The sequence below is a fragment of the Drosophila biarmipes genome, chromosome 2L, assembly GCF_025231255.1.
Source record: "Drosophila biarmipes strain raj3 chromosome 2L, RU_DBia_V1.1, whole genome shotgun sequence".
In the NCBI taxonomy this organism is placed as follows: domain Eukaryota; kingdom Metazoa; phylum Arthropoda; class Insecta; order Diptera; family Drosophilidae; genus Drosophila; species Drosophila biarmipes.
In genome coordinates, this window is record NC_066612.1 from 22,369,528 (window position 1) to 22,383,909 (window position 14,382).

General features: G+C 43.8%; 3 protein-coding genes across 3 annotated transcripts; 1 reads left to right on the plus strand and 2 right to left on the minus strand.

Annotated features, from left to right (window-relative positions):
- The first annotated feature begins 462 nt into the window (after positions 1-462).
- LOC108036809 (choline O-acetyltransferase) lies at positions 463-4,721 on the plus strand. Its single transcript, XM_017113156.3, has 4 exons — positions 463-678; positions 738-3,245; positions 3,314-3,762; positions 3,816-4,721. Exons 1-4 carry the CDS (start codon positions 640-642, stop codon positions 4,654-4,656), a joined length of 3,837 nt encoding a protein of 1,278 aa, XP_016968645.1. The 5' UTR covers positions 463-639; the 3' UTR covers positions 4,657-4,721.
- Positions 4,722-13,013: 8,292 nt separating this feature from the next.
- LOC108036711 (uncharacterized) lies at positions 13,014-13,489 on the minus strand. The gene has a single exon (XM_017113011.3). It carries the CDS (start codon positions 13,446-13,448, stop codon positions 13,125-13,127), a length of 324 nt encoding a protein of 107 aa, XP_016968500.1. The 5' UTR covers positions 13,449-13,489; the 3' UTR covers positions 13,014-13,124.
- A 216-nt stretch (positions 13,490-13,705) lies between these two features.
- On the minus strand, positions 13,706-14,159 carry LOC108036710 (uncharacterized). Its single transcript, XM_017113010.3, has one exon. The coding sequence runs from the start codon at positions 14,119-14,121 to the stop codon at positions 13,828-13,830; it is 294 nt and encodes a 97-aa protein (XP_016968499.1). The 5' UTR covers positions 14,122-14,159; the 3' UTR covers positions 13,706-13,827.
- Positions 14,160-14,382: the final 223 nt, after the last annotated feature.

Genomic DNA, 14,382 nt, shown 5'->3' on the forward strand with positions numbered 1-14,382 from the left:
GCGGCTTCGCTCAGCTTCGCTTGCGTCACTTGCGGAGAGTCGAGAAGCGAGTTCGCAATAATCATAATATGGCTACTTCACTTGGCAAAGCAATCAAGCCGCGGCCCCCAGGGTGTTGATTTTGTTAATATTTGCAGGCAGGCCTGCCCCCGGTCCTCGGCGACCACCGCCCCGATTCGCGGAACTCGGGAAGGAGTCGATGCGTCGATGCATGTGCCACTGCTCCAAGTTCTTTGGGTTAATGAAGCGACGCCAGAGTTCGTTCGCACTCAGTTTCGAGGGCGGTGGAAAGCGTTTACTGGGAAACTTAAAATTGGTTTTGGGAGAGCACAGAATGTAAGTGGAAAAACTATACCAGAGTCTCTTACAAAGAAAAAAGAGGGTATCAGCACACTAGCTCTAAATGTCACATACAAGCCGTGAAATATGGCTACCAACACCAGAGACTGAAAGTGATTTGAGTGTTCCTGAAAAATGTGATCTTCCCCGTACCACTAAATGATCATCAACAATTCACCAGGCTTTACTTTCAGATATACGTCTAAATTCAAAGCGATGTGTACGCATAAATAGGCAGACCTCCAAAGCAAGTTTCTTTCGGCCCATCCAGCTCAAATTAGACCTTGTTTGGACAGCATCATGAGGGTCCTTCTAGGCGCCGAAAGCTTTCTGAATGTCGTGAGTTCCATGTACACCTTGACCCCACGAAATGGCTGGTTAAATTCAGTTTATTTCAGTGTAAGCTCCGGGTACGATGGCACAGCAAGGGGAAGTCTTATCTGCCACCGAAGGATCTATACGATATGGCGAAGAAAGCCATCGAAGACCACCAACAGACGATTTCCGCGCGCTTAAGACCACGCAAGGCAAAAAAATCGCAAACTGCTGTTTTGGAAATTTTTTGTCGAGCATTAACATCTCCTGGTGACGGTGTCAGGTGGAAAGCCGATAGTCCCAAGGGTCAGAAACCGTCCGTTGCAGACAAACAGAAATTTAACAAAAGTCTGGGCTGCATAAACCTTATTGTGAACGAGAACTCCCATCCGAAATCTGGAAGCCAATCAGAACCGCATAAAACTAAACTGGAAACACCTGAGGTTTTCAAATGTAAGAACTGTTCGGAAAACAGGTCTGTAGGAGCACGAGACCTTTCCAATATGATAATTGCAAACTGTAAGGATTGCGATGCAGATGGCCGTCTGCCATCTTTAGAGGCAGTCCTGGGCACGGCGATGCCGGCTCAACAAGAAAGTAATGACAAACAACAAATCAGCGTTAGAAGCGAACTTTCGGCGTCTTCTAGTCCCCGGGTTAGCAAATCGATGTCCCCAAAACAAGATGCAGTGGCCCCACTAAGGCCCCAAGAATCCCCAAGTCTTTCTCCTCTCGCCGAAAGGTTTGCCATGCCACAAAAATGGGCATTTCCTTTGGGAAGAAATCCTTGTATAGACGGAAAAGGAGACGAAAAAGCGAAATGCCCCGAACCCCAAGGAGAACGCAAACCCCCGGCTAAATCAAATCCGCCGCAGGGGAAATCTTCGACTAAATCGAAAGCTCGAGTTCATCCTCCGAAATCGAATGTCAGTTCATCATCTCCAGTGATGCCAAAGAAAAGCCCACAGCCAAACAACCCACCATCGGAGAAGGTACCGCCAGCTCCTGGAGTTGGGTTTTCCGTGCCGCTGGACTCAGCTTTTCCTCCGGGAAGAAACCCCTGTACAGACGGGGAAAAAGCTGGGAAGAAATCTAAGTGTGCAGCATCAAAACCTGAACCAAAAAAAAGTACAAGTGTGAACAGCTCCAGAGAAAGGGAAGAACAGAAAGCTTCTGTTAATCATGAGCGGCAGCAAGAAAAGAAAGCAGAAATTTCCCCAAAAGAATCATCTTTTTCAAGTGGTTCCTCCAAACTTAACCCTGGACCCCCAGCCAGTGTCGAACCCGAGGCAAAACCTACAAAACAAAAATCATCTAGACAAGGTGTAATTAATCCTGAGCCACTCGGTTCTTCGGTTAATGCGAATGCTTCTCGAAAACCAACTCACAAGCCAAAATCGCAATCCGCGGAAGGAAAACTACCAACCCTGCCGTCCTCCAGTTTTTCTATGCCGATTCTTTCAGCCTTTCCAATGGGGAGAAATCCTTGCCGAGATGGGCCAAGGGGAGCATCCGACAAGGAGCGTCAAAAACATAAAAATAGTCCCTGCGGTCTAGCGAAAGTCAAGTCATGCCAGTCCGAAACAGATTCCTGTGCTTCAAGAAAGAAAACTTCAGGTGCCGCCGGCTGCCGTAGTAAAGCTTCTCTGCACAAAAAGGATGCAGCTGGCATGGGCTCACCTCAAGAAAATGTGAAGCCTGCAGATTCCCTGAAATCCACTCCACTAGCGCCGAAGGCTTCTTCACAGGAGGTTTCGCCTCCCCCGCCAGCCGCAAAAACTGAACAGTCTTCCGTTCCAGTGGATAAAGAAACAATTACTTCCAAAGATCTAAGCCCCCCAGCTCCGAAGGCTCCTTCCCCACCTCCTGCTAAGGAAATCAAGAAACCTTTTGGTCATGCACCGGCTAAATCTCCTTCAAAGCCACAATCTGTAAGGAAGAACACTGGAACAGAATGTGGCGCAGTGAAAAACGTTTCACCGAGATGTAATAAAACGAAGTCTCAAAAAGATACAAGGAAATGTTCGGAATTGGAAAGTCCAAGGAGCAGCGAGTCCAGGGATTCGAATGTAAAGCCCGAACTAAAGAGGTTTCCGGCTCTTCCTCTAAAACAAAGCCTCGCCAGTTATATCAGCAGTATTGAACCGCTTCTCACCGAGGAGGAGTTCAAGGAGGAGCAGAAGATTGCCAAGAAGTTTGCGGAGAACGAAGGCGCGCAACTCCAGGAGCTGCTGGAGGAAGAGGCCGAACGTTGCAGCAATTGGCTGACTCCAAGGTGGACTCGCTCCGCCTACTTGACCTATCAGGCTCCGCTGACCGTCTTCTCCAGCCCGGGTCTCTCCTTTCCCATCCAAGAGTTCACGGAACCCAACCAATTTCTTAACTTCACTGCCAAGGCGATCCACGCCATTTGCGAATTCAAAAAGCTGGTGGACCAGGACCAAATTCCAGTGGTCAAGATGGGCAAAAACCATCTGGACAACAGCCAGTTCTGCAAAATTTTCGGTACGGTTCGCAAGCCTGGCCGGTTTTGCGATACCATTGAGCAGAACAGAGACGCCGACTATGTTGTGGTGGTCTATAATAACAATGTGAGTGGTTTTCAAGACCTTTTTTTCTCCTTTAGGAGTTGCAACCAATGTCCTCCTCTCCCTTTTAGTACTATAAGTTGCCCGTTTATTCCGAAAGTGGACAGCTGTTGCATGTTCATAGCTTGACAGATGCACTGGAGAAGATTTACAACTGTCCTATAGACAGGGGCGAGCCTTTTGGCCTGCTCACCCACGACAATAGAAGCAACTGGGCAGAGGCCTATACGGCACTTTGTTGTCCGCATGGAAACGCAGACTCCGTGGAGACCATAGAGCAATCCCTTTTCTTGGTCTGCCTGGACAGGTGTGTGCCGATTTCCAAGGGAAAGGAGAGGATTGTGCAGGCCCACCAGCTGCTCCACGGCGGTGGACTGCTCCAGAACAGCTCAAATCGGTGGATGGACAAGACCATCCAGCTGATAGTGAACCCAAACGGGTTGGCTGGATTCTGCTATGAACACTCTCCCGCCGACTGCCAGCCCCTGGCGATGCTGATGGACTTTGTGCAGCAGAAAGTGTAAGCCAATCAACAGTATTGCCTATGAAACCAAACCATAAATAGTTTTTTAGGAACGAGGAGAACTACGGATGCGACAGCTGTGACTCTGACAGGGACATCCCGTTCACCCTGCTTAAATTTCAGCCTGTGAACGAGTGCATTAATTTGTGGCTGTGTCAGGCAATGCGCAATATCCAAAGGATAGCCTCTCAGCTGCAGTTGAATGTGTTCCAATTCGAGTGCCACGGAAAGTGCTTCATCAAGGCGCAGGGCCTGAATCCGGACAGCTACATCCAGATGGCCTTAAGTCTGGCCTACCACTCCATGCACAAGAAAATACCCGCCCAGTACGAGTCGGCGCACTTGAGAATTTTCCGCGAGGGGCGCACCGAAACCATACGATCCACCTCCAACAAATCGAAGGCCTTTGTCCTGGCCATGGAGTCGAACACGGCATCCAGCAACGAGAAATTGGCAGCCCTGCAAAGCGCGGTGGATGCTCACGAGAAGTTGATAAAGGAAGCTATCAGTGGACAGGGCATCGACCGCCACCTCTTTGGCCTGCAGCAGATGGCCCTGGAAAACGATCTGCCACTGCCTGAATTCTTCCTGTCAAAGGGCTTTGTCAGATCGGTAACCTTTCAGCTCTTCACCTCTCAGGTGGCCACGTCCCATGACGGCTTCATGGCGTTCGGACCCCTTCTGTCAGACGGATATGGGGTCTGCTACAATCCCCAGGAAGAGAAGATACGCTTCGCCATCTCCGCTTGGAAGACTTGTCCAGAAATAAGCCCGGCTAAGTTTGCAAAGGCCATCAAAAGCTCCCTGAACGCTATGAGAAGGCTGGTCCTGGAAACGGGAGGCGATTGTGTGGGCCAAAATCCGTGCAAGTGCGAAAAAATTCGATTCTAGAAGGCTAACCCTCTTGTGTTTCCTTTCTTACAAGGCAAATACATACTTGTTATATTTCAGATGCATTAACCAAGCTACTTTATTTAGGTTGGGGTTCAGGGTCACCGAAAAGCGAGTTGGTATTACTCACGCCGCAGCCGAGCTCACCTTTGACAAGAAATGAGCTGGGGCTCGTGAAATTCTCTTCGAGAATATGGACCTGACTCACAGGGAAAAGTATGCAGTCGACTCAAATAACCCGAGATCGCCCACGGGGCTTACGGCGAGCTCACTCACCCGCCAGCCACTTTGCTAATTAATAAAGCAGCATTTTGGAAGAGTAAGTGGTTAGGTGATTCAGTTAATTTGTTTAATTTGATCTACAAAAGTTGAAGATATATAATATATGCAGCGAGATTCAATAGGTTCGGTATTTATTTGAGACTTAAGAATTCTAGGAACCTCCAGTACTCTTTCATTCGATGTACTATTAACCCACTTAGCTCATGAATGCCGCGCAGTCTTCTCGCGAACAAATAGTCACCCCTCCTACCCCATCATATTCCCTCAGTATCATCTATTTGCCCCGCCTGTTCAGTTCTTATGCAACGTTTGCAGATGCGATTCTTTCAGCTCGCTCTCGGTTGCCGGTTCTGCGCTCTTGGCTGGCTGCAGTTTTATTGCTAAATTAAGTAATTGGTCCAAGAAGCCGGTTCCCCACCATCCCCTTCCTTTGACTGCGCTGCATCTGCTTTGGATTCTGCAATCCAAATGTTCGGCTGTGTGTGCGCGGGTAAATGTATCTGTATCTGCATCTGAACATCGCGCAATGAGAAGCGTGCTCTGTGCTCTACTCTTTATTTCGAGTCATTAATATTCCTACGCGAATGTGATTCGCAGATGCGGATTCCAACTCAGCCCGCGGATAGTCCGAAAAAGGGGCGACCCCACTAGAGCAGATGTATCTGTATCTGAAAATGCATATCTACGTATATCTGTGCTCTACAGTCAAGCAATCATTGCTGTCATTAACCAAATCTGGTACATTCTAATAGACGGACTCCACTTCAATTCACTTCATGAGAAGAGTTTCAGAAATTATAAAATTCTTTTACCACATTTATTATTTGACGGAAACAATTCGTATTTTGTTTAATTTTTTGGTACAGTTTTTCAACCTAAGCCAAACCTTAGTTGCTTTGTAAGGTGAGCTTAGAAATTTATTTACCTCACTCCAATGAACTTCTAGTATAAGAAAACCAGATATAGTATTCTTTTTTTTTAAATAGAATACAAAAAAGTTTTTATTTGAATTTCTTTTTGGTTAAGACCCGACGGAGTCCACTTTGCCAAACTCTGCGTGTGAAGCACGCGGCCTTCGGAGCTTTCTGCGAGGGCGTGGTCCGTCGGTCAACCCTCCTCTCACGTGCTGCTCGTCGTCGCCAGCCCAAATCTGATCTCATTTTAATCACAGCTAATGAATGTCAACACTAATTGCCACTTGAGTGCCACCACTCAGTGGGAGAAGGGCTGGAGGGGCGGGGGCTGGGGGTGGACCCCAAAAATGATCTCAAACAAAACAAAGTTAACAAGCAGTAAACAGAACAAAGAGTCAAACAAAACTGCGAAAGCCTAATTACGGGTTGCTATAACCACTATACATAAGGCGCAAACCCCCCTTTTTGGGGAGGAGAAGAGTTAAAGAGGGGCGGAATGCGTCACTTAAACGACTTAATATTTACAAAAATTTACACAAATTAATTAACCAATTAAGTGAACGTAGAGCAACAAGTTCGGTCATTAATCATAGGGAGCTCTACGACGAACCACAAAGTCCCCTCGAGCTAATGATGTGGTAAAAACTCAATTCAAAGACGCTCTAATGGGTTTGCTCGAGTGTGATAGATGGATTAATCGATCTTTGGAGATGTCGAAGCTCTCAGCAATCCTATTGGCGATTGCCACTAATAAAATAAATGCAAATAAATGAAAAGTGAAAATTGCCATTGATTTTTTAAGTCCATTCATATTCCTAACTTAAATTAAATGGCCACTTAAATAGTGCTAAATATTCATAGCCCTCTTTACAATATTTTATTTCTCCCCTCCAGTGCTCTTGTGAGTTAGTGCCAGGCTGGGGCTAAAAACTCCCGAACTCGAGCTTCGCGGACCACATGGCGTATGAATAATCGGCGCAAAGTCTTAGCCATTTATGGCTCCCCTGCAGCATCGATCGACTTAGCGTCTTGCCCAACGAATTTGATCCAACGGCTTGGTTTGTTTGTTTGTTTGGCGTGGCTCTGAGTTGCGACTCGGATACCGAGTTCTGGGGCCAAGTGGTGCCTCGTCATGCTCCACGCTGCAGTTTTCCAGTTTCGAGGATAGCCTGCGACCAAGTTGGGTCGCAATTCTTTATTTGTATTCCGAGTAATTGTCGTCGCTGGCGGTGATGTCATCCGGCAGGTAGATAGAAGTACATAGGTGCCAAAAGATAAGTTTTTGCAGCAGTCATCGTCGCGAGCGGCTTGTCGTTGATGGATTCGTTGAGGGGAATCTCGGATTGGATTGGACCGAATTGAGTTGCTAGATGCTCTTGTCTGGCTGCGCATTTTGACCAATTTTAGCCAAGCTCAATTAGTCTTAACTGATGTTTCGTTTGTGCTTTTTATAGAACTCGCACAGGGTGCGGAGTTTATGGCCTTCTGATATCATTGGGGTCAAGGCCAGTGGTCAGCACCCCAAGTGTCAGTGACGAACCCAATCCCAGAACGAATCTGGAGATCTTGGCTGCTGCGCAATTCGAAGAAAGCCGTGCACATAAATTCAGTTGGCTAAATGTGCACAGACGTCTGTATATACAGCACTCTGAGCTGGCTTCGAATCGGCGTCTTTAATTAGCACTGAAATTAAACTTTTTGGTCGGTGCTTTTTCCTTTCATTTGTCGCATTACCTGCGACTCCATTTACCCAACTCTCTCAACTCAACTGAACTCGGTTCGGCTCGAGTCCCGAAATTCCAGTTCCCAAGCGACGGCTTCCGTCGATCGACCGACTAATTCTTCTTTAAACAATCCGCGGAGAACCGAAAGATGAGCAGCACCAGCAAAGAGTAAACTCAGAAATCATCATAAACATGCTAACAAAAAGTTCTTTTGCCAGCGACCTTGGAATTTCAGTTCATCTGCTTTGCGTGCTTCAGTTTACGGCCTCGCCCCTCGTGCCCGGATTTTGTTATTTATTAATTCGTAATGCCATTTTACGTCTGGCCATTTGGATGCCATAAAAAGTTTCGGTTCAGCTTCAGTTTTCTTTGAATTCGGTTTTGGCATTCGATGGAAATATATGTACGATGTACAATGTATAGATATGTAGGTATAGTATGAGTGTAATAAAAACGATACCCCAAAAGAATCTTCAGAGTGCAAGCAGCGGAAGCGAGACCATTTGCTCAGTAGTATCTGCAAGATTGCGCAACCCCCACTCGCATGTTGAGTGCTTGCTTTGGCTGGCCTCTTTGACTTCATTTTCTTTTTGTATATTTGCATTATTTTGGTTTCTGCCCAGTTCTACCGCATTCAGAATGCGCCCTGTTGCTCCTCCAACTGCATCTGCAAAATGCATTCGCAGTGAAAGCAGAAGTGGAATACCAAAGAAGAGCACAGAGCGCGCTTCTTATTGTGTGCCGCCCCGCGATTCCAATGCCCAGATGCAGATACGAGGCCGCCAGCGGTCTAATAGATACAGATACTCAGATACAGATACACACAAAGGCAAACACAGCAGTACATTTAGATTGCAGAATCCAAAGCGAACGCAGGGCAGTCAAAGAGAGGAGAGGATGTGGAGGCGGCTTCTTGGACCAATTACTTAATTTAGCAATAAAATTGCAACCAGCAAAGAGCGCACAACCGAGGAACAGAGGAACCCAGGGCGAACTGAAGGAACTGCATCTTCCAATGTTGCATAAGAACTGAACAGGCGGGGCAAATATGAGTTGATAATGGAGGAATATGAGGGGCCAGAGGTGTTGACTCTTTGCCCCCATGGAAAAAAGGCGCCGTATTCATGAGCAAAGTGGGTCAGTGGTGCATCAAATAGAAGAATTCCATGGTTACGACTTAGAACTCTTCGCTATTTATTTTCAGTATTAATAGAGTAAGTTTTCCTCATACACTTAATTTAACTTCCAGTCCTTAAAGCTGTAAGAATATTAACTACTCTTTTGCATCCATTATCTATTACAGTAATTTGTAGCCAGGAAAGGTAAACGTGCAGGCCCATTTTTAATGGTTGGTTTTATGTCGCTGAAAGATGAACTCATTAAAAAATATTTAAAATAATTATAATATATTCGCCATAAGCCAGATTTTCCAAAGAACTTAAATATAATTATTTGTTGTTTGGTAAAAACATTACTTCTTTGTCAAAAACTGCCAAAACCATGATTCTATAAAAATATTTTATAGCAAGAGAGAACGCAGTAGTCGAAGTGCTCAACTATCTGATACCCCATACTTTTTAAATATTGCACACCCCGTAATAGCGCCACCTAGCGTTGATTCCTTTAACTGCTTTTATTTTTAATGGATGGATTTAACCAAGTTTTGGCTTTAAAGGGTCGAACACGCTGCCACCTACCTATTAAACACTAGTACACCCTTTTGCTCTAGTAGGTAATGGGTATAAATACTTTACAAAATCGCACTGAACTATATGGAAACAGATGTGAAAGGTCAATTTACATTTATCTTCCCAACTTAAGCTTCAACAATTCCGAAAATTTCAAACAAGATACCCAGTATATAGTATGATTAAGTGTCTTCGGCTTGGCTGAGTTATTAATTAGCTGGCTGTGTAAATGCGCTGCCCGTCCCTGTGGGCGTTCTCTGGCGAGCTGAGCTGATTGCACTTGACTGATCAGCCGCCCCTTTACCGCCCCGTTTTCTGAGTCAGGCTAATACTCGCGATTGTTTTGGGGCTTCGGCAAAGGTGAGTAACAGGCGGGAGATCTTATATGGCTCGTTGATGCTTCCACAGAAAATCGCCAAGTCTCAGAGCAAATTTTTACCTTGAACTTGGTCGCAAAACCGGGCAGATGAGTTGGCGGGGGTAGGGGAGGTAAAAGTAACTATTTGAATTTGAATTTTTCTATCTTTGTACTGCCCCCTCTTAGTTGTTGCTCTGTGCAGTTGCACTGCGCTGCCGACCGAAGCAGAAAATATTTAAATGCTAGGCAGCGTTAACTTTTTTGGCTGCGGCTAAGCCAGTGTGAGTGCGAAATTTGTTTGGTGGGACTCACCCACGATCTGGTCATGACAATGCCGATGACGATTTTGTTGGCCTGGCCAAAAAGCAGAACCACAAGCGGCAAAGTAATTACGTCGAAGAGGGAGGGAGAAAGAGCGATACAGCAGGTTATGCAAGTTCAAGGCCGAAACTCTGCATTAATTATAATTATTTTTGCATTTGTTAAACGCAGAGGGGCAACGACGAACAACAACCAGCCAGCCTGTTAATTGTCTGGGCGAATGCAAAAGAGGAAAAACAGGTAAATGCAGAATTTGTTTTGCTCGAATGTGGTAATTAATTGTGGCCAGAATCGATCGCAGCCAGGGGGTTAATGCCATTCGCAAGAATTGAACCCCTAAGTCCAGTGAATATGAGAAATGGGAATATTTAAATAATGAAAGGAAAAACCCAAAAGACATCCGAGTAACCCAAGCAAGACACCTGGGTCTTTTCATTCTGCCCATTCCTTCCCCGGGGAAAAGTGCCCTTAAAACGCGTACTTTGTTTTCGATACTCCTACTTGGCTCCACTTCTGCTATCTGTGAAGTATTCGGCTCAAGAGACGCTATATCTTGTATCATTTGCAGAGATTTGGGATACCCGATAAGGGAATAAACCAAAGGCCGATAAGCAGCAGTCCAAATTCAATTTGCCTCCATCGATAAGAAAGGGGGACCTAAGCCAACGATTGCTCTGTCATTATGGGACTTAAGAGCTACAACGGACCGTAGAGTGAGCCCTTAGAGGAGGGAACGACATCTATCCAGTGGGACACAGACAGAGAGTGACATAATAAATAAATTTAATCAGCTGGCTGCCTAAAAAGCTCTGCTGATGCTGCTGAATTGGGAGAGGAGCCCAACCGAATCCGAGTCCGGACAGCTTTAACATCGAGTGTCTTTGGCTGCGGGGTTACTTTAAGGTTGCCGTTGTCTGTATCAGCAGTTCATATTTCGAGTGCTTAGTGCTTATGTCTTACGATTCCGCCCTTTTTATGGCTGGCTTATCTCACGCCGTTCTTGGGTCTGCCAGAGCAAACCGAGACAATGCGGCTTTTGCCAGGATGCGTATGCGTAATCGAGCCCTTAAATCCAATTGAAAGGGCAATTGTGTTCTGACACTGACACCTCATGGCCGCATTTTGAATACCTTTACGTTCATCTCTTCCTCCTCCGTTTTTAAGCTCTAACACAATCCATTTACGGCGAGTTTTTCCTGATTTCTTCCCTGCGGAAGTGTACTCACTTCCAGGGATTTAATCGCCAATTAAAATCATAGGCGTAAGAATTTAAAGTCGCAGCAAAAACTCACAGCAGGAGGGCACTTAATGGGCCAACACATTTAAATTTAATTGAAATTTAAAAACAGAAAACTGCTTTTCGTCCTGTGGCAAAAACGTATCACAAATGTGTGGCTTTTTTATTTACACCGCCAATTCACTTTTCCGTTTCGTTGTTGCGGGTGAGTAAACAATTAGCAAAAGCAATCGTTTAAATTTAAGTCAAAATTTAAACATGAAATTATTAAATATGCGTACACTGCCGTAAACACATTCGTGTGTTGCATGGACATTTGCATAGCAATTGCAATTGAAATAATTGATTGTTTCATTCGATGTTCGTTTTTGATATGGGCAGTTAAGTTTGGATTCATTACTAAACTTGAAATTCATTTTCCTTTAAGCACATTTTTAATTTATTGCAGCACACAAATACAAATACAATGCTAATTACAGCTCTAATTGATTCCAATCGAAAAGGTTTTTGGATTATACAGATTACTTGTGTATTGTGTAACATTTGCTGATTAGCACTGGTACAAATTCATGATGCGGAAATCATTTTAGTTTTCCAACCTTCTATTGGTTGTAGCGAGTTATGTATAACTGGTTATCGCTTTGGCTGAAGACTACTCTTCGGCAATTAACACAGAACGTTGGCTTGACCATAAAATCGCATAAATATGCTAATTTATGTTTTCATCGTCATAGTATTCTATGCTCAAAATTGGTTCCTTTTTTTTTCTGTTTATTATTCATCTAATTAGCATAAGCTGTTCGATTAAAACCTTTAGAGTGGGCGCTGTTTTTTTTCCATAGAAAGTAAAAGTTGTATTTTCTAACCTATAACAAAATGACAAATGACAAAATGAAAATGGGTCAAGGTTTTTGCTTAGCAATTCAAGTATTCCTAGGAGATGAGCTTACTAATGTGCTAATGTGATTGCTATTAAAACAAGGAACCATTTCGAGGCACTCGACTATCAGATACCTGTTGTTCAGCTGAAGAGAGCAAAAGGAAGCAGATTTAAGAGTTTTTCCCATTTGCGGGCGTTAGAGTGGGTGAGGCAAACTTTTTTAGGTCAATCGATAGATATCACTGTGGGCAGCAGTCCACGTAGTGACGAAGCGCACCAGGAGGTGCCATACACGAAGAAACGAAAATCTACAGTAATCCTCCGATTGTTACGAGTGATACATCAATCGAAAGGTATTGCAAAAACAAAGAATTGCATGCCAAGAAAAATTAGAAATTTTAATCTGTAGGTCCGGTGGGGATTAGAGTCCTAAAATTTCTGGACGATGTTAAACAGCTCAATATAAGAAACATTAGTTCTACCCCTTTTTGAAAAACTAGCTAGTTTGTCGAGAAAACTATAGCTATAAAATCAACTTTAACAAACTACTAAAGCTACAGGTCCTTATGTTATATGTCGTTAGAAAGTTATTTCGAAATACTATGTACGCCTCCTAAATACAATTTGTTTTAATAGCACTGCTTAAAGGAATAATCAAAAGTAATTTAATTCCGATTTTTTCTCATTGCTCAAAAAAGGCTTTAACAATTTCAAATTAAACTATAAGCTGTATAGTTCTTGAGACTTTGACTTTTGAACTACTATCCATACTATATACTATAAAGAACATTGTATATACTTTAGTCAAAAGCGCCTTCTTCTACCTGTTACATCCTTTCCGACGAATCTAGTATACCCCTTCACTCTGCAACGTTTCTGTAACAATAATTTGCAACTGAAATAATACGAATTTTACAGAAAATATACGTTTGTATGACAGCCAAACGACATAGTTGTGTGGTCTATGAATTTTTATTTATTAAATTTTCATGCATTTCATACATTTAATAGTTTTTGTATGCTTTATAAGAAATTTCATAATTTTAAACAATAGTGCCGGTAGCCTAACTAAAGTTTATTAATTGGAAACTGCGAGCTTCCTCAATGGACTCATCTCCAGATCTATCAACGTCAAATCCAGAAGTCCTAACGCCATTGTTTCCCCAGTTGTTCCTGTCAATGCCACTGTTATCCAGTGTTTCCAGTAGCTTCAAAGTCTTATCGACATCAGAGTTGTGGACACTATTGCTCCAGTCATCGTTGCTACCTGCAGATCTGGTTAGCCCTCCTCCGGTGCCACCCATGTTTATACTCTGAAATATACCCGATGCACCGATCGCAGAGTAGATTAGTCCAAGCAGCATCCAAAGGCACAGAATGGTTTGCATTTTGTTTCTATTAGCGCTGGCTGCAGTTGACTGAATGTCAGTCAGCTTCCGAGCTTCGTTTTTATAGCCTTGCTCCGGGTTATCTACAGTTTAAAATGCGCTTGCTGTTTTATAAACACGGGTTATACACATATTGATTGATGCGAGTGTGGGAAATTCCACCTTTCTTTAAAGCACACTGAGCGAATAGCCAGAATTTGCTAGTAACCCATTTACTACTTTAAAATAATATCAATTATGTGAACCTTTTGTAAGAATTGTGTATTTTATTTGTTCTATTTTAATATTCATTTATTTACAAAAAAGAAAAAAAAATAATTACCTTAGGAAGTCAATAAATTATTTAAATTATTTAAAAAATATATATAACACACTACTACTAAGTCGCCGGATTGGTAACAAAATCGGTTGAGTCCAACGTAGTCTCATCGTAGTCAAGACTTGAATAGTCGGTAGAGTTCTTTTGAGCTGCGTCGTACTCCTGCCAGCGCCTGACTAGTTCGTCCATTGCGTTCATGAACTCTTCGGCACTATTGTATCCGCTGCCAGATTCCTCCAAGACATCGTAGTTAGGATCGTCCGTAGATCCAATAAGATCGTGTGGATGGCCAGCGACTAGCACTGCACAAATAATGCCAAGTAGCAGCAGAAGCGGAATAATGTGCCTCTTCATTGTGTTCAATAGACTGCGGGCAACTGCATCTCTAGTAGTAATTTCTTTCCTTTTTATACAATCGAATCGGTCAGTAATAGTTCTATAGAAATCTGGAAAATCCAGTCTGGGGTAGGCCCATGATGCAAATGGCTTGGATTTCCTCATTTATATTTATGCGTTGGGCGTTGCAATAATCCGCACTGAATCTGAGTCATCACAGGCCAAACCAGAGCAAGCATAGCGCATACGACATGTAGACACAAGCTGCTCAACAGGCAT